The 20681-nt window shown below is 35.9% G+C and overlaps 2 protein-coding genes across 2 annotated transcripts; one reads left to right on the forward strand and one right to left on the reverse strand.

Annotated features, from left to right (window-relative positions):
- Positions 1-1053: 1053 nt before the first annotated feature.
- Positions 1054-5311, reverse strand: LOC113756158 (protein N-lysine methyltransferase METTL21A-like). The gene is made up of 5 exons (XM_027299929.1): positions 4873-5311; positions 3808-3950; positions 3394-3575; positions 1627-1740; positions 1054-1555 (listed from the first exon to the last, which is right to left on the reverse strand). The coding sequence occupies exons 1-5, from the start codon at positions 5140-5142 to the stop codon at positions 1428-1430; spliced, it is 837 nt and encodes a 278-aa protein (XP_027155730.1). The 5' UTR covers positions 5143-5311; the 3' UTR covers positions 1054-1427.
- A 14198-nt stretch (positions 5312-19509) lies between these two features.
- Positions 19510-20367, forward strand: LOC113756159 (glutathione S-transferase U17-like). Its single transcript, XM_027299930.1, has 2 exons — positions 19510-19827; positions 19987-20367. The coding sequence occupies exons 1-2, from the start codon at positions 19510-19512 to the stop codon at positions 20365-20367; spliced, it is 699 nt and encodes a 232-aa protein (XP_027155731.1).
- Positions 20368-20681: the final 314 nt, after the last annotated feature.

A 20681-nucleotide genomic window follows, 5' to 3' on the forward strand; every position in this document is an offset into this window, starting at 1 on the left:
TATAAGACGTGGGTATGTCAGAGTAGCTGTTTGCTAGCCCGTAGATTTCCAAATTCATATAATGATTTTTAAAAAAATTTCTATTTTATCCGTTTTAATTAATTATTATTTAGCTTTAAACTAAATTGTTTATTTAGTTCTTTTGTTTATTCAATTAAAAAAGATCAATATGTGTTAAGCTTTTGAGATTGATGGGTCAATTATTGAGTCAAATTTGTTTGGTTATTAGAACCCGATCCTTAGAGTTTAAATAACGTTATATGGAATATGGTTATTCAGTTGAGTGATTTTATGACATTCAATCTTTGAGATTCTCTACAAGCGAGAGTGAAGACTCTTGTCTTTCAAATCTTGATTCACTTTGAGAGCGCGGTTGAGTGGATTGAATGTCATATCAACTTTGTATTCACCCAAATTGCGACTTGACCTACCCAAATCCTATCCAAATTTCATTCAAACCTATTTTCTTATAAACTGGGGCGTTCTTGTGAGATTGCGGATTTCTCTCATCCTAGGAAAACTCGTATTCAAAAGTGAAGTGAGGAAAGAGAGAATTACTTTGCAATGTATGTTTGTTTGATAAGAAAAATCTTGAGAAAAAATGGATAGTCAGAGACATTTACTAAAAATATTGTGAGTAATTGACCAAATTTTCCCAAAATCCCATAGACAGTGTTTGCTTGTTGAGAAAAATGTGACTATCCATTTTTTTCCTGCATTACGTGTCCTGCAAAATTTGGAAGACTTTGAATGAAAATAGTTGATTACTCACAAAGGTTTCAATAACTTCTATTAACTGCCAATAACTTTCATATTCTCATTGGCATTTTTCTTTACCACACTTTCTTTCACTTCACTTTCCCATACAACTTTTTTTCCTTTGGTAAGTGGAAAGTCTCAAGAGTCAGAATCTCTCATTTACACCTCCACTCCGGTACCATCCAACCCATCCCCTCCCTTCCATCCCTCCCCCTCCTCCCCCCAACCCCCACAAACAAAAAAAAGTACAATTTTCCTTCTATTCAAACGAAGATTTTGTAGGACACAAAAGCAAGAAAGTAACAGGAACTTTTGGAGTTGGCCTAGTACCAAGAAGACAGCTCTTAGAGTTCTTCCTACTGCTTGATTTAAAGTTCAAATCCCGAGTCTGGCAATTAAGGGTAGGAAGGGGTGGAGGTTTTAAAACAAAAAACAAAAAAACAAAAGAACAAAAAAAAGGAGGAAAAGTGCAGGAAAATTTGCTGACTTTCCTGTCAAACAAACACATAGAAAGGGGGAAAAACAACTTTCTCACACATTTCATTGCAAACGAACACTACCTTAGGTGAACCACACTTGCGCATGCCACACGGCAGTAAAGCTGATACGGTTGAACTACTAAAACATGGGGTTCCCTGAACTAAATAAGTGATCTTTTTTCTTCGCTTCTACTTCTTCACCATAATGTATATGACGACACGTTGGCTACGATAATCTGGATGCCACTGTTCTTGATTAATACAACCAACGATGAAATCCTTCAATGCGGCTTCCAAGAAATACTCAAGGATGGCATCTGCTAAAGAATACATGAATTTATGCCAATTCCACATGTAAAAGTTCACTGAAAATGTAAACTAAATGTACCGTTTCGAAGTTCTCCAGCTAAAATAACAGTTGTATGGGTTCCACAAAGATCCAATAGAGTCGCCAACAAATCCATCACAGCTTCCTCGCTATAGATCACATCTGAGCCAAGCACTGAGATGCAATCACAAAAGAAATGAAGGGTCAAGAAATGATAATGAACAGCATCTTTGAAGTATGACCAAAGTATGTGTGTAGCTAAGATCAGGATTATGCAAAGCAATAAACTGGTATTGTCTTGATCCTGGGAAATGAGGACTTCAGCTTAGAACAAACCAAGAATACGCATAGAAATGAGCTCTACTCAGCTTAACCCATACTTAAACGTTAATGCACTGAGGTCCAGGGCCAGATTCTACGTCCCATTTCATGAAGGCCATTAATTTTAGCATTCTCACTGTTGGATATGATGTACATAGATTCCATATGTAGAACTTCAGCTTGGGTAAATGGTGTCATCTACAAATACTAGCAGCATAGGCATTCACTAACAACTTATTGAGTTCTCAGCCCCTCAAAAGAAAGTGAAAAACCCCCTTATAGAGATAACCAGCAAGTCATAACTGCAACAGCAAGGATATGATTGACCAAGGGTGCAAGGACTTTAGGTTCTTGGACTCTTCGAATGTAGCTCATTCAATATCGATGCTTCTTTAGTTATGAACATCTAAGTCTGCCATTAGAAGACTATGCTTGGTATAAAGCATCAGAACGAAAAAAGCTTCTTGACCTGTCCAAGCATTGTTGAGTTATTTAGGCTTCGGCTACCAATACTTTGTCTCTTTAATATCTCTTTAGTAACTATGGTACAATAAGCAATAAGATTCAGGCTTACCGTGGCATAAAAGATTATATCGTACTAATTCCAGAAAGAGAGCACTTGACGTTAGAGGTACAAATGGTATACATTTAACTACTTTAACCCAAAAAAAAAAGAAAAAGAAAACTACTACTTGAAGTTCCATATTTGATTCCTCTTTGCTTTAACCAATTCTAATTAGCACTCTTGGGCCAGGTTGCAGTGGTACAAACTTATAGATTTCTGCTTTCCGTGGGATATGTTCTCTAATTTGCTCAGTTTCCTAGAAGTCTTTGACAGAAGAAGCTTTGCATTGTGAACTTTCTTACCATCATCTTAGAGAACAATGCCCAAACTCGCCAGAAAGTTGAGAGATAGTGTCCAGAATATAAACATGAAAAGAGTTCAGAAAAAAAAAGCCATAGAAAACTAGTTAGAAGCTCCTCTTTCAAAATCTATAACAGCCATTGAAAACTTTTCTACTTTCCTGCCCACTGATCCATAAGATAGAAATATATGCCATATGGCTACACATAAAAACCTAAGAAACAAATAGTTGTACTATGGACCAGCAAGGAGTAGAACCATATCTTTTGCTCCATACATCCACCTAATGATTCTCAACAAATACATAGTTTTCCTATTGACCTACAAGGATTAGTTTATGCTGAATGCAATCACCTGTGTGTTTGACTAGGAAATAGTATTACAGTAATACTATTGCTAGCGTAGTATTACTCTTCCGAACCCTGGCATCCTCCATAGAAGGGAGAAAAAAGCAGATGTTGAAATAATGGCGTATTGATGAATGCAAAAGATAACAATATGAAAGTATACCAATCATTTTACCAAAAAATAAAACAACAATATGGACTACGAAAGGCACATGCAGAGGTAATTTGTGTGCAATTTAAGTTTGAGTAGATGAGTAACCTAAGGTAAAGCAAAGCATCTTAAGAGGCAAGTACCATAATCAGGAAGGGGATAATGCAAATCTTGGTCCAGATCATCTCCCCATGTGAGCTCTTTTACTATGGCAGACCCTCGTACATCACCATATAGATTGGCTACAACATTCTTCTTTAACAGCCTAAGTCTATCTGGCAGGTCGGTGAGAACAACATCAGCACCCAAAAGAGCTGTAATGCAACTGAAGAAGACATGAGAAAAAGGAAGTTCAAGAAAAATAGCATCATATGCGTGTCAAATGAAAGAAAACCTTTTAACCTTTCTAACAACTCATATTTATTCAATTATATTCACACAGATAAATCCTAGATAAAATCAACTCATATCCAACAATGTTTACTGCTAATTCTCTTTCTCTCTTATAAAATAAACAAATAATCAGCCACAAGGCTAGAGATGATAAGTAATATTACCCAACCAATCCACAGCCAGAACCCAACTCAACAACTTTTTTTTCCTGAAGAAGAACTTTTCTGCATTCCACAGCATGCTCTAAGAACTTTCCAAGAACAACTCCACTGTCCCACATCACTGCCCCAGTTACACCAGGAGTACCCTATTGCATACTCTTGTTATTGGTTTGAAAAAGGGTATAACAATTTTAAAGAATTATAATCATACAAGAAGATATTAGATGGAAATAACAAAGTAAACATTGTCGAAGCTTGTCTATCAATGTTGAAGCCTCAAATGGAAGCACAAGCATTTCCAAGTCCAGAAGAAAAGGAGCTATTACAAGCTAAAAAGCTTTCCAAACTATATCTGTTTCACTATATCCTGATCATCTCAGAGATGGCTGCATACAGAATCCGAAATACTTGAAATTCTCATCGAAGGACAAGCTTGAAGCTTACATATCTAGACTCACAGAAGAAACAAGTGTATCAAATTTTACTTGTAAAATAGAAATAGCAGTAGTTTGTCTTTCATCAATCTCACAAAAATTATCCACTTTCCCCTTTAAAGTCACCATATCTTGTAAACAAGGAGGTAACACTCCTAGATTACTACAGAAAATTGGTTACCTACTCATGGTCCAAAATGCTGTTAACACTTACTCTTGGTGCCAACTAAGTAAGAATTCATCCATGAAATAAACTTCAAGCAGAATTAATAAAAGCCACATCTAAGACTATTATCGACTCAAGTGGATCATCCATCAACTGTCAACTGAAGCACAAGTAAACTGAATCAGACATTCAACGCCTTTTCTTTCACAAGTAACAGTAAAATATCCTCTCTCTTTTTCTCCCCCAATTTGAAAAAAAAAAAGGTCTACCAATGGATGCATTGAAATAATTTCTTTCCAAGCCTAGTCAACTGGGCATTGACTATTTTCCGCCAAATCTACATCTACAAACTCGCCTACAGTTTTCAGCATGTTAGATCAAATCAAAAACTAAAAATCACTCAACAATACTGTCAATATAAAGCCTATTCAAATTGGAAGAGAGGACAGATAGAGAGAGAGAAGCTACCAAGGAAGAAGGGGATTGGAGAATGGAGAGAGAGCGACCGCAAGCATCTATGTGGAGTTGGGGAGAAGATTGATGAACAAAGACATTGTGCTTTGAGAGAATGGGCTGTTGGATTCCCCACAAAAGCATGATTTCTTCGGCCGCCTCTTCACTACGCACAATTCTCACTTTCCCCTTATACAATCCCAGCCCTTCCACTTCCAGCATTTCTGATTCCTCAAGCTCCTCTTCTCCTTTTTCACCTCCATCTTTTGAGTATTCACTGAGCATGCTAGCCTTCGATTCTTTTAAGGATTTTTTTTAAAACAATTCTTTTGGCCCCTCAAATTCTAGTCTCTCTGTTTAGCTTCATGAATGAAAGGAAGAAGATGAATTGATGAATTACTTGGCAATTCTACCCGGTCCGATGGTGCTCCATGTTAAAATATTTGTGCCCACTCACGACTCATCTCTTTAAGGAAGGGCAAACTTCATTTTGCACCTCCGAATTTGTACCGTTTCACACGTTGCATTCTAAATTTTAATTTTAGACATTTTGTATTCTAAATTCTTAACGTGTTCGGGCCGGGTTGGGGCGCCGGGTCCAGGCCGCAGGGGATTAGTCGGGCCCCGTAAGAATTGATCCGGACACCCCTGTGTCGAAAAAAAAAAAGAAGAGTATTCTAAATTCTTAATTTTGAACGCTCTATGCTCCAAGCTCTTACGTTTGTCATACTTAAATCCAGTCAATAATGATTTTTACAAAATTAATGGTATAAAGGATCCAATAAATTAATGAAATATGCCTAGAGTAATCAAAAGGTGCCAAGGTATCACAGTAAAAATAAAACAATACATTATTTGGATAAGAGTTTATTTGGATGATTTATTTGAGATAATTACTGTAGCACTTTTTGTGATATGATGTATGTGAGATAAAAATGTGATTGAGAAGATAAAAAGGTGGTTGAAATTTGTGAAGTAAATTTTTTTATTTGAAATCAAAGTTGTCCAGACAATTTTTAGTTTGCACCATCTTTTATCTCATCAGATTTGCTAACAAATTAATAATTAAGACTCTATAAATGAAAGATAATGTGCTCCAAATGGTAAAAAAAAGCTAATGAATCGTAGTTGGAACAAAGCAGTATGTTGTCATTAATTTTCACTGTCTTTTATCTCATTGATTTTGCCAACATAATCATTGATTGGACTTAAATGGGACAAACCAACGTTGTCAAAATCGCGATCCGGATTGTAGGATCGTACAGAAAATTACAATAAAAAATTTGAAAAAGAAAGAAAGAAAAAGAAAAGGAGAAGGAAAAAGAAAAAGAAAAGAAAAAAAGGTTTTACATCTTAAAAAATTTTTCTATAATTTTTACAGCAAGTTACAATCAAGTTTTAAATAAACACCCAAAAAACTCATTTGCCAAACTGGGCCATTGTTTCTTCGCTCAACAATACTCTAGAGTATTACTTATAGACATTAATCTCCTCTATCCTCAACTTCAATTTGAATACTGAATATAGTACTATTCTTTTGCTACTTGTTTTGGATAATATTCCAATAAAAGTTAATTTTAATATTATTAAAACAGAAGACTTAAAAATTCAAAAATTTGACAAAATTTTCGTTGAAATATCATGGATATCGTACAAAAAAATCACACAAATTGCATTATTCACGATTAATTTGCTTGTCATCGTAGTTGGATGAAATTATAGTTATGCCCATGAATGGATTTAAAACACGAAATAATCTCACATCAAAGCAACGTTGTGTATGCATATGTACTATTTAACAAAATAACATGAATGTTCCTGATCAATTATACTCTTGTTGAGACACAAAATGAGAAAATTTACAAAATTTTGAATAAATAACATCAAAACAGGTGCCAAAACAAGCGACGAAAATTATTAAAAAAAATTGAAATTCAAAATCAAGCTAAACCAACCCTTACATGTAATGGCTAGAGCTTCTTTTTGTGTGATAGAGAGATTGATGAGAGGAACTGTAATAGATTTTGTCGAACAGCAAAGTGAAAACAAGTAAGGAGTCTAAAGAGGGATTTTTGCAGTAGATTTCATGGAAAAAATGATGGATCAAGAGCTGACACAGTGGGGCAATTGAGAGCAAGATGGGAAAGGGAAAACGTTTAGGAAGAGACGGCAATGGGAGAGGTTGTTTAATTAATGATGGATTAATAATTACCTCTTCAGTGGAGGCGGTTGTACAATGAGAGCAAGAGCTAAAATGAGCAGGGAAACAAGTGAATACTAAACAGGAAGGAGCATGAAACAATACGTTCACCAACCTTTTAGAACGCTACGGAATCCATCCTGAGGGCATTGGAATTGGTCTTCAAGTAAAAGGAAATTTGAGCCGAGAGTTTTTTCTCTCTCTAGGTAGAGAAACTTCCGCCTAGTGGGTGCCTGAAAATAATTCTAGTTTTCAAAACTTTCTGTGCCTTCATCTTTCCCAAAAACTTTCAGAGCCATCTGAGCTGAGAATCTACTTTGGTTTCTGCAAATAATTAGTAAACGCAGTAGCAGGTAACTGTTATTAGATTGTCTATTGTGAATCGTGTCCATCCCTGTCCAAATTTGCCTTTGTAAACATCAACTTTCCATCTTTTTTCGACCGTGTAATTGTTAATAATAGTTACATTTTTTTTTTATCGACATAGAGGTGTCCGAGTCAATCCTTACGGGGCCCGACTAATCCCCTGCGGCCTGTACCCGACGTCCCAACGTACTTGGGTAATTGGGTATGTTGGGGCGTCGGGTCCGGGCTGCAGGGGATTAGTCGGGCCCCGTAAGAATTGACTCGGATACCCCTGTGTCGACAAAAAAAAAAAAAAGTAACTGTTATTAACAATTACACGGTCGAAAAAAGATGGAAAGTTGATGTTTACAAAGGCAAATTTGAACAGGGATGGACACGATTCACAATAAACAATCTAATGACAACATTTGATGTAATACTAGTTTGGCATAATGGAAACTTAAACTTTGATATTGTCCATTTTTCTAAGGTTAAAATGTACAACTAGTGATTAAACCGATTCAGTAATTCCCAGGAAAGATCATCAAAACAATCTCCTTAGACAGAATTACCATTCCAAGTAAATTCCCAGGAAAGGCTGCACATAAAATTCCTAACCTTAAAAGTGTGAATCAAATGGAAGTGTTAAGAGCACTAGACTGCTTGGATTAGTTGAACTTTGTTTAGAGAATCCTAAAACTCTAAATAAACTTATTAGAATTCACATTAAGAATACCTGAATGATTGTAGTTGTATTTTACCTCAGGAATAGAGAGTGATCAAGGGTTTAACCCAGAAAGCGAAACTTAATCGAAATTTAACGGTGAGTATTTCCGAATTTGTGTGTTTAACTGTTTATGCTTACTTAAGTGAAATTATGTGATAAATGTGCTTATTATGGAATATTGCTAGTGACTCAATTGTAAAGTGTATCTTAATTATCCCTCATGTTCTAAGTCGGAAGTGTACTTTATCGCACTTGACTTAGTTTGAGCTTGAAGGTTGATAATTGATCAAGTGTTATTGTAAGTGTGCATGACACACACCGGCTGAACTGGGTCCCAAAATCCTTTGTTCAATGGACTATTCGAGCCAGCAAAAGGGTTTGGTCGGATAGGACGGTAGCTTTGGGTAAGTGTATTGGTATGCTCGAGTATTACCACGGAGTAGCAGATTATTGATATTGATATGGCCATCTAAGTGAGGGAAGTGTTTATTGTTTTGGAGGCTATAAGGAGGAGTTCGGTGGAGTGTGTAGTGCATTGAAGTGGCTCTAATGCGAGCACCATATCCTTTTAAAAGTGATCGTTCAGTGAAGTGTTATGTAATTCATTCAGTGAAGTATTTCCTTAATTGTTTAATTTTGCTACTTATTTAAGTGTTTAATTGAATGTTACTTGTTCGGCAAATCTCACTGAGCTTTAGCTCAACCTTTTAGCTTTGTTTTCCTTACAGGAGTTGGAGATCGAAGAGTGATTGGATTGAATTAGAAAGTTATTTTGGAAAGATCCATTACCGTATATATATTGTAGTCATAGTTTCTTTTATATTTTGAGATGGTTGAATCTTTTGTTTTGAGGTTGGTGTGATATTAAGAATGGATGTTTAGAACATGTATTTTATTTTTTTTATTGGACAAATTTATGTTTCAAACTGAATAGAGTTGTACCTAAGAGTGAATGTTCAGTTGTTCAATGGTAATGTTATTTCTGAAATTAATGTAAGTGAGTGACCCCTGGCGAGACTCAGACAGGCGGTCCACTAACTTCTAGAGTATGCCCTAAGAGAAGGTGGGGTCGTCACACATAGTTAACGATTAAATTTGATGGAATGACCTGAAATTTAAATTTTAGATAGTTCAATGATCAAAACCAGACTTTTAATAGTTCAATAGTTAAAAGTCAATGATTCCAAAAGTTTAGTGGTCATATGAATAATTTGCTCTATCTATATATATATTATAACATGCCATGTTCATTAATAGCAAATAAGAAAGCTTAATATATCATATGTCATGTTTGCTCATCAATAAAGCTAAGTATGGTTCAGAACGTCACTGAAACTGAATCTATCGCCTTCTATCAAGTCTATCGCCACAAAATCAAGGACAAATTTGTAAGGCTAGATTGTTTATTCTTTCGTCCTTTTCTATATCAAACTTTCCTACAGCATTATACACACTATGACTATATTTTTTTTGTCTTTTTACCATTCCCACTAGAAAATCCAAAGATTTGTGAAACTTTTCTTGAATGGAGAAAAAACTCTATTTGTCACTTTGAGGACTGGATACAGACCCTTTCAACTAGGAATGAACGGAAGGCAATTTACTACCAGAATCTATAAGCAGCCTCACTATTATACCACTTGCCACAGGCTGCTTAAAACAGAGCCGAAAAGCTCTTTTATTGGTATCATAAATACTATATATATTCTCATTTTGAATTCCTCCTAGTTAGAATTCTAATTGTCAATGGAGACTTGAGCTTCAGTTTCAATTATATGCCATTGAAACTCAAGAAAAAAGTATCAAATCATACCATGAACAACTTACTGGTTCCCTAAAATATTTTGCTTTTACATCAAACTTACAACCAAATACTACTATAAACAGTTCTTGGAATAAAAACTTATGAAATAGAATTTACAAATGAACTCTTTATTTTTCTTTACAAGATAATAACTCATAAATAACATGAGCAATATGATTACTGGGAGCTCATACTATTAGATTCCTTTGATAAACCAGCCTACGATCTGCTTTCCAGATTTTTAAACCATGCTCTTGTCCCTCTTAGCTCCATCTCCAGTATGTCCAACAAAAGGTTACATACAAAAGCTTCATCTTGGTCATTAAGAACATATCTATATATTTTCAGCCAAACTATTTTAATATAAGTAGTGTTTTCCAATATCCAAATGGTTTATACAATGTATGATACTTTTATCATCACAGTCTATGTCTGATACGAACATAATTAAATCAAACTCATGTCACAATACTATTATATAAAAGGGAAACTTTCCAATTTGGTCCTATATATTTTCAAAACAAAATACTTTTCAGTCCTCACATTCAAAATCAGCCAAAATGATCCCTCATATACAAAAAATTTTGTGCATTTGGCCCTACAATTTTTTTTTACCCAGTTTTCTGACCAAAAATGCATGCCTACCTCATGTGCCTACAATTGCAAGGGCATAATGGAAACAAAATTTGTTTCCTATCATAGAAAAAAAAAAAAGGAAACACACATACACACTTGACCGCCCTCCCCACTTTTGGCCATTAAAACCTATTTCTAATTCTTAAGCAACCAAAGCCCAATTCCCAATTATGAAACTTTAGCGAGTGCAACTTCACAAAAGGTGAAGAAAATGGCATGGAATTTAGATTGGAAAAGGGTAAAAATGATTAAAAAAAAAAAGCATTGGTGAATCACCACACATAATATTGCGAGTCTGTCTAACAAAGAAGGAAAGTATTGCAAATCACAACACATAATATTGTGGCACATAATGTTGGCGACACATAATAATAGTCTGTCTAACACATAACATTGGGGAATCACCACACATAATATTGCGAATCACCACACATAAAGAAGGAAAGTAAAGGCTTGAATCCATTTGACTATTGTGAGTCTGTCTGAGAAAGAAGAAACGAATTTTGCTTCCATTTTGCCCTTGAAATTATGGACGGTGAGGTTTTTCTGGTCAAAAAAATTGAGCAAAAATGAGCTCTGAGACAAAATTGACATAATTTTATCTATAAGGGACTACTTTGACTGATTTTGAATGTGATGAATAAATAATATTGGTGACACATAATAATAGTCTGTCTGACACATAACATTGGTGAATCACCACACATAATATTGCGAATCACCACACATAAAGAAGGAAAGTAAAGGCTTGAATCCATTTGACTATTGCGAGTCTGTCTGAGAAAGGAGGAAACGAATTTTGCTTCCATTTTGCCCTTGAAATTATGGACTGTGAGGTTTTTTTGGTAAAAAAAATTGAGCAAAAATGAGCTCTGAGACAACATTGGCAAAATTTTATCTATAAGGGACTACTTTGACTGATTTTGAATGTGATGGACAAATAATATTGGTGACACATAATAATAGTCTGTCTGACACATAACATTGGTGAATCACCACACATAACATTGCGAATCACCATACGTAAAGAAGGAAAGCAAAGGTTAGAATCCATTTACTATTGCGAGTCTGTCTGAGAAAGAAGGAAACGAATTTTGCTTCCATTTTGCCCTTGAAATTATGGACTCTGAGGTTTTTTTTGGTCAAAAAAATTGAGCAAAAATGAGCTCTGAGACAAAATTGGCAAAATTTTATCTATAAGGGACTACTTTGACTGATTTTGACTGTGATGGACAAATAATATTGGTGACACATAATAATAGTCTGTCTGACACATAACATTGGTGAATCACCACACATAATATTACGAATCACCACACATAAAGAAGGAAAGTAAAGGCTTGAATCCATTTGACTATTGCGAGTTTGTATGAGAAAGGAGGAAACGAATTTTGTTTCCATTTTGCCCTTGAAATTATGGACTGTGAGGTTTTTTTGGTCAAAAAAATTGAGCAAAAATGAGCTCTAAGACAAAATTGGCAAAATTTTATCTATAAGGGACTACTTTGACTGATTTTGAATGTGATGGACAAATAATATTGGTGACACATAATAATAGTCTATCTGACACATAACATTGGTGAATCACCACACATAACATTGCGAATCACCACACGTAAAGAAGAAAAGTAAAAGCTAGAATCCATTTACTATTGTGAGTCTGCCTGAGAAAGAAGGAAACGAATTTTGCTTTCATTTTACCCTTAAAATTATGGACTGTGAGGTTTTTTGGTCAAAAAAATTGGGGTTAATTCCACTTTGTCCCCCCAAACTTTGGACGATTATCCACTTAAGTCCCTAAACTTCAAAATGGGACACTTAAGTCCCTAAACTTATAAATACCTCCCACTTAAGTCCCTGAACTTATAAAATGGGACACTTTAATCCCTAAACCCTCATAAAATGGGACACTTCGACCACCAACGGCATTCATGATTTGTTAACAATTTTCCTTAAGTGGGAGGTATTTATAAATTTAGGGACTTAAGTGTCCCATTTTGAAGTTTAGGGACTTAAGTGGGTAATCGTCCAAAGTTTGGGGGGACAAAGTAGAATTAACCCAAAAAATTGGGTTAATATCAGAAACCTCCCTTGAGGTTTCTTCTAATCACATCTAGCACCCCCCATGTTTTTGAAATCACACTTAGCACCCCTGGAATGACAACTTTGGTATCTTGTCAGCCCTTCTATTTGAAAATGGTAGTAAAAAATGAATTGTAGGAGAGAGACTTTATTTTTGTTCCACTTTTACCCAAAGCCCAAAATGATTAGTAAATTTTAGAAGATAAAAATAGAAATAAATAGGCATATGATATTAATTTAGAAGCTAAGGGTGTAAAAGTGTAATAAAAAGAATGTTATAACTAATTATCAGAGATTTTGGCGATATAGAGATGCATAACTAATTATGGACCTGGGGCCGGAACGTTTGCACTCCGGAAGCTTGTGTGCATTTTGCACACGGTGTAACATCATTTGTACAAGTTGTAACACTAGAACAACAGCGAGTAATTATACTACCTTTAACATTAGTAACCGTCCCACACGGTGTAACATCATTTGTACACGTTGTAACACTAAAACAACAACGAGTAATTATACTACCTTTAACAGTAGTAACCGTCCCACACGGTGTAACATCATTTGTACACGTTGTAACACTAGAACAATAGCGAGTAATTATACTTCCTTTAACGGCAGTAACCATCCCTTCCCCTTCTCCACTAATTACATAGTCCATGATACTACATTGGATCAGTCTAGTAACATGATACGTAAGCCTTATATTGCAATCCAATTCTGAACAAAAACACCATCTACAACTAGTTGTTTAGATGGTGAGGATTGCAATGCACAAAACTATACACAAGTAGTTCTAAGATTAGTCAAACAGCACCATAAGTGGCAGGAAATATAAATCAGATGCACATTGCACCACTTATCAAAAAATTGTCCACAAAAGCTAACATTGCTTCAGTATTGCTGGGAGCTAAGAAGACTAGTACCTAAACTACTTCAGATACCAAAAGCAAGGATTGCAGGGAACCTTTAGCACTCTCAAAACATCATAGAGAAACTGCTGGTAATAGTGTTAGAGGCCACTATTGTAGCAGTATTAATGCTAACAGAAGTTTCAGCTTGAGATCCACCATTTAGAGTAGCTTGAGCATTTGGTACAAAGGGAATTATACCTTGCTTGTTTACAGCAGCATTGGTTTTCATTGAAGGCCTTCCTCTTTGCATCAGAAAAGAACAATTTAAACTTTTTTGCAACAAAACTTTAAATTACTCCAGTAGTGCACTAGTTCTGAATTTTGCAGCAGCAATGTATGACATTATAATGCTTACCCTCTTAGTAGAAGTGCTTGTGCTAGCCTGCAAATTAACTTGCACATTGACAGCTACATCTTGTTGGCGAAAACTTGGATTACTCCCCTGACTTGAAACAACCACTGGCACATTTCCTTGTACATGATCCTAGATCACAGAAGACATGATAAACAAGTTAATAATATGTGCAACATATATACTTTGGTACATGATCAGATGATCAGATTGAACTTAGTTACCCAAAGCACAGCCCCTGCCAATCCCGTGTTAGCTATGCCTCTACTAGGCTTTCCTCTCCTTAGAGCACCCTGCAATGTAACAACTTCAAAATTGAGCATATAATTATCTAGCTCCCACAAGTTAGCTAATATTTTGTGATTATCAGGACAAATTTGGTTTCTTTTATATGTATACATAGTCAAGTAACTAACACCTAACGTGATGTATATTTTTGTAAACTGATTGTACCTCATAAATCACCCTGTGTAAAGTACTCACAGATAAGCAAGAACTACTCATACAAGTAAAATTACACATCTACTATAGGGAGATGCACAAATTGATCAAAGGGCTAAATAACCATTCGAAATTTATGCGTATACATGCACTACCTTTTATAGATATACACAGTCAAGTAACTAACATCTAACATAATGTACATTTTTGTAAACTGATCGTACCTCATACATCACCCCTTGTAAAGTACTCATAAACAAGCAAGGACTACTCATACAAGCAAAATTACACATCTACTATAAGGAGATGCATAAATTGATCAAAGGGCTAAATAACCATTCCAAATTATGCGTACCATTACACTACCTTTTATAGATATACATAATCAAGTAATTAAGATCTAACATAATGTACATATTTGTAAACTGATTGTACCTCATAAATCACCCCGTGTAAGGTGTTTATAAGCAAATTAGTATTAGTCATATAGATAAAATTACAAACCCATTGCAGCTTGCAAGGAGATGCACAAGTGGGTCAAAGTACCAATAACCATTCCAAATGTATGCATATCATTGCACTATGCATATTGTTGCGATGATTAAAAGTAGAAACTTCAGTTTCTAAAAGCATTACCCCGTGAGTAGAACTAGTATTGGTCCTTGTAGAGGTTCCTGGTTCTCTTTTGCATGTTCTTTTGTTGTGGCCAAATAAACCACACTTAGAGCATTTTAATGTGGTTGACCTTTGTGTATGAACTGATGCATGTTCTTCATCAGGTCCTCTTTTTCTGTTTTTCTTTGGTCTTCCTGGTGCCTTCCTACGTAGTGGTGGCAATAGTGTTTTTGGTGTCACATTCTCCATTGAAGGCCATCTTTTCTCATGTGGTATTGGGTGGATCATTGAAGAATAGCATTTCAAGTACATCTCTAATGAAAATGCTTGATCACAGTATTTAACCAGACTTTCCCTTCTATAAATAATCCCTAATACAGCATGCTTGCAAGGAAGCCCAGTCAATTGAAATACCCCACAATCACATTCCTTTTCCTCCAATTTCACAATGTATGTCCTGTCAACATCTCCTACTTCAAATACATACTCACTGGCCATCATTAGCTCACATTTCCTTGATGCATTTCCAATCTCCTTTAACTTCTTCACAATTTTAGGAGTGACAGCAGCTGTCCATGTTGTGGCTTTTTGATACCTTTTGTGCAACTTGTTCATCATTTTCCTTCGCAATCCTTCAACAAGTGTAAGTATACTTTTTCCTCTTAAATTATCAACACATGCATTAAAGGATTCTGTGAAGTTGTTGGTCACATGATCACACTTGATAGCAATCGAGAAAGCATGCCTAGCCCAAGCAAATTTTGGAATCTTCATTAAGTACTTCCAAGCTTCAATGTTCAGGTCCTTAATGATGTCCATTGCTTCATTGTGTCCAATAGAATCAAAACTCTTTACTGCTTGCCAGAAATATCTCCTAAGCATTAATCCTGGAAAGTTGAGCTTGAAGTTGTTGTATATATGCCAGCAGCAATACCTACCAACAGCTGCTGGAACTATTTCTTCGTATGCAAGGTTCAATCCCTGCAAAGTTCATTAACAATGAAATCATTTTAGACATTGTGCACCACCACAAAACAGGAATATTTTCTTGCAAAGAAAATAAGTAACTCACCTTCTGCCTATCACTCATAAATGCCAATGGCATATTGTTCGGAAATGGTCCAAAATGATGCTCAAAGAAGTGAAAAAACCAGCTCCATGTCTCTTTATTCTCACACTCTACAATTGCAAAAGCAAGGGGAAACAAGCTGTTGTTCCCATCTAAAGCAACAGCTGTGAGCAACATACCACCAAAGGAACCTTTTAGGTGACATCCATCAAATCCTACAAATGGCCTACAACTAGTAAGGAAGCCGTCTTTTTGTGCCTTGAAGCTGATAAAGAGTCTCAAGAATCTAGGTTCAACCAGCATATTAGGCCTATCAAAGTGAATTTTAACTATGCTACCAGGATTGGATTGCCTCACCAATATAGCATATTTTGGGAGTTTTGCATATGACAGTGCATGCGAACCTTCAATCTCATCCAATGCTTTGTCTCTGGCCCTATATACCTGCATCCTATTTGGTTCGACACCAAATTTCTTCATCTCAGCTATTATACCCTTAGTTGACATCTCTGGATGCTCTCTCAATACAGCAATCAGTTTCTTTGCCATCCAATCAGATGTTGCTTCAGTATTTTTCCTGCTCATGACACATGTGTGCTCTGGATTATAAGTTTTTACCATGAATATAGTTGTGTTAGCAACAGGGGATGCATGGATTCTCCAGTTGCAGCCCTCAGAACCACATTTGGCAGTGCATCTAGTCCTTTCATTTTTTACCCTCACCAATGGAAATCCTTTCTCAATGGCATAATCCTTTAAACATGCCCGGAAAGCATCAACACTAGTAAATAACTGTCTTTTCTGAAATTCTATTTCTTCTTTAGGGTTATATATCCACATTTTGGACCTCATCACTTTTTTCAATGGATCAGTTTCATCATCTGTTTCAGAGTCACGTACAATTGCAGCATCTTCATGTTCCTCAAAATCAGAAAAGTCCATGTTATTGTTGTCGGTAGATGACAGTGACAATCTCTCATCATCCAACATGTCATCTAAGTCCTTCTCCATTGGTTGTTTCCAAGACTCATCAGAGCTAGAGTCATATATTTCCCTCTCATTCTTACTATTTGCCAAATTTTGATATGCATTGTTTTGAGGCCCTAAGTTTTCTTGGCTTGCTTCAGGATTCTGATCATCATGCATATTACCCTCTAATTCTGGGATTATGTCCATGTCAAACACATGCAAGTTGATAACAAGATCATTTTGATGGACTTTAAACATCTCAAGCATTGATTTGTCATCAACTATTTCCATAAAGGTCTCAGTTTTAGGGATCAAACATCTCATATGAAGTAGCAAATTCAGATTTCCAGGCATAGCATTCAATGCCGTTTCAGATGCATCATTAAGTAGATCGATGTACGAGTACTTATCAGGATCAATGTTGGGAATTCTACTAGCCTTTCCCAAGTAGTGAATAACAATGTCATGAGCAACCATAGATGCCATCCTACATATCCCAATTTAGAAATTTTTTAGTTCCTACTCACTGCAAGATTAATACAGCACACACAGAAAAAGACATGTTCATGTATACATCAGAGCATTTCTACCCTTAAATGCACTATTATTGAGCAATACACAAGAAAGTTTTCAACATTTCTAGTGCAATATCAAACAACCACTCAACATAGCTATTGATCACCATGATCATGCCATTAGCTGAAGCTATTTTCTAAGTTTCATAAATACTCTATTGAAACAACCATCATATATGCTACGGAACATAGTATCAGATCTCAATTTTGTCAATATCCATAACATAAACTTGCTAGCTTGTTCATAACATTAGTCAAAATCAACGAATATCACATGGTCACAACAAAAGCTGCTCTCTGTGATAAAAAAACAATCACTCATGGCTTCATTTTGACAAGATCAAAAACATCAAGAGTACTATTTTCAAATTTAATATGCAAGGACAGCCTGTGAAGCTTACCTGTTTTGTTGAATCCAAAATTGAAGGTTAAGCTGAAAATCCACGACTTCAAATGCACTCGAACTTTTCCTTCCACCCAAAAACGACGCTTTCAACTACATAGGTTCTATATTCCTTCATCACTGCACTAATTTGCAACTAATCATCAGCAATCTCTTCCTAATTCTACCAGCACATAAGCAATTTTGAGTTTAAAAAAAAAAAGTACAACTTACCTTTCAAGTTGTCTTACTTGTGAAAGCTTTTATGGTTATCATGGTTATATATGCAGAAAATGGCGCTCAAATTGTGCGCCAAAACAATGGCATTTTTGTTATTTTCTGGTTTCCAATAATTTTTCTTTTTCATTATTTTTTTCCAGCATTTCCCCGCTTAAAAATTTGCCTGGTGTTGGTGGTTTTTGGGTAATTTCTCACCTTTTGATCAGGACAACCTGTCACATCCTACTGCCAGGGGTGCTAAGTGTGATTTCAAAAACATGGGGGGTACTAGATGTGATTAGAAGAAACCTCAAGGGAGGTTTCTGATATTAACCCAAAAAAATTAAGCAAAAATGAGCTCTGAGAAAAAATTGGCAAAATTTTATCTATAAGGACTACTTTGACTGATTTTGAATGTGACAGACAAAAAAGTAGATATAACTAGATTCCAATCTTTTGTCTTATGCGCACGGTGCCGTACTGGTGATCAAACCACAAAAAAAGAAAAAAAAAAACGCTGGACACAAAAAAAAGGGGATCTTCTTCTTCCATTACAGTACATCGGATTGATACGAGAGATTTCAGTTGTTTAATGAACCCGCTACTCAAAACTCAAGTTTTAATTGTACAGTACAATAGTAATATTTTGATGATTCACTTTCTAAAGTCGTATATATATATTTTTTTCTTTTTAATTTCCATGACAATTTAATTTAGTGGCTTTTCTTGTTTTGGGCTCAGTCAATTGTCAGGGAATAGAAAGGGATAAAAGTTTTATGCAGTATTCCAAGTACTGGCGTAGATCAACGTCAACCTTCGGGCTCTAACTAGCCAAAAAAAAAAAAACCCCAGAATACTTCTCTGCCTTTTGATATAACGAATAAAAATAAAAATAAAAACAAAAAAGAACCTAACCTGGGGAAGAAGCATCTCCGTTTTATGTGTACTACTCATCGTTTTGTCAACGTGACATTAACGTAATTGCATTCGCATCCGCCAATTCCTGATACCGATCGTCATTGCTGAAAGAATAATATCCCCAGAAAAAAAAAATTTTTTTGACTGACCAAATCTTGACTTAAATAATACCAATATTCCATCATTAGTCGTCGTCCAGCAGCAAAGTCAAAATTTTCCTGAAACTTTAAAGAACAGGTACTCACCCACCAATCCGACGTCTCTTGCAAGCTTCGTAGCTCCTATAAATAGTACTAAATATACTTCAAGAACTTCACCCCCTAACTATTCTGCAAAGCGAAATTTTTAGCTTATTTTTGTGCTAAAAAGATTTGAAAAAAGAAAAAGGGTTCGAGAGAAAACTAGCCATGGCAGCAAGTGATGTAAAGCTTCTTGGTGCACGTCCGAGCCCATTCGTGAACCGGGTTCAGGTTGCCCTCAACCTCAAGTCAATAGACTATGAATTCATCCCACAAAACTTGGCAGAGAAAAGCGAGCTCCTTCTTAAATCTAATCCTGTTCACAAGAAGGTCCCAGTACTCATCCATGGTGATCAGCCCATCTCCGAGTCACTTGTGATTGTGCAGTACGTTGATGAGGTCTGGTCTGGTCCTCCCTCTCTCCTTCCTGCTGATCCCTATGACCGCGCCACTGCTCGCTTTTGGGCCGCTTACATTGATGAAAAGGTACCACTAAAAGCTCTCTGCTTCATCACTCACTCCCCTCTTTTCAACATCATATATATATATATATATATGATACTTTTTCTGCATATTCTTCAGTTATCATGTAGTACTACTACATTATAAGAAAAAAAGAGTCAATGGGTTTAATAAATGTGGCAGTGGTCTCCATTGGTGCGGAATCTTATAAATGCAACGGACGAGCAGTCAAAAGCAGCTGCAGCGGAGAAAGTATTTGAAGGCTTAAAATTGTTGGAGGATGCATTTGTGAATTCAAGCAAAGGGAAGGGCTTCTTTGGTGGAGAAAAATTAGGCTTCCTTGATGTTGTTCTGGGTTGCTACTTGGGATGGGTAAGGGCTGGAGAAATAATTACAGGTTTGAAAATACTGGACGAAACCAAGACAGCAGCCCTGGTGGGATGGGCTGAGAGGTTTACTTCTAATAAAGCTGTTGATGGTGTTATACCGGAGCCTGAGGAACTTGTTAACTTTATGAAAATGCAAGCTAGGGCCGCTGCTGCTGCTGATGCTTCTTCAAAGTGAAAAAGGCGCATCTTTTAATGAGCCCATGAATGATGGCCCGAGTGGTCATCATTTTTTCATTTTTTTTTTCTTTTTTGTTGTTGTTTGGACTGTGCGAGAATAGTTGTAATGGGGAAGCTTCCTTTCCCAAATGAAAGTTGTAATGGGAGAGCTTCCTTTCATGAATGGAAGTTCTCTCTTTTTTTAAAAAAAAAAAATTATTTCTTCTGATTCCAATTTCGAGGGATGACATATGAAACGGTTTTTTTTTTTTTGGTTACATTGCACCTTGCTGAAACTTAAAATCAAATTATTTCTTTTCTTTTCTTTTTATA

This window comes from Coffea eugenioides, unplaced genomic scaffold (assembly GCF_003713205.1).
Source record: "Coffea eugenioides isolate CCC68of unplaced genomic scaffold, Ceug_1.0 ScVebR1_2018;HRSCAF=2970, whole genome shotgun sequence".
Taxonomy (NCBI): Eukaryota; Viridiplantae; Streptophyta; class Magnoliopsida; order Gentianales; family Rubiaceae; genus Coffea; species Coffea eugenioides.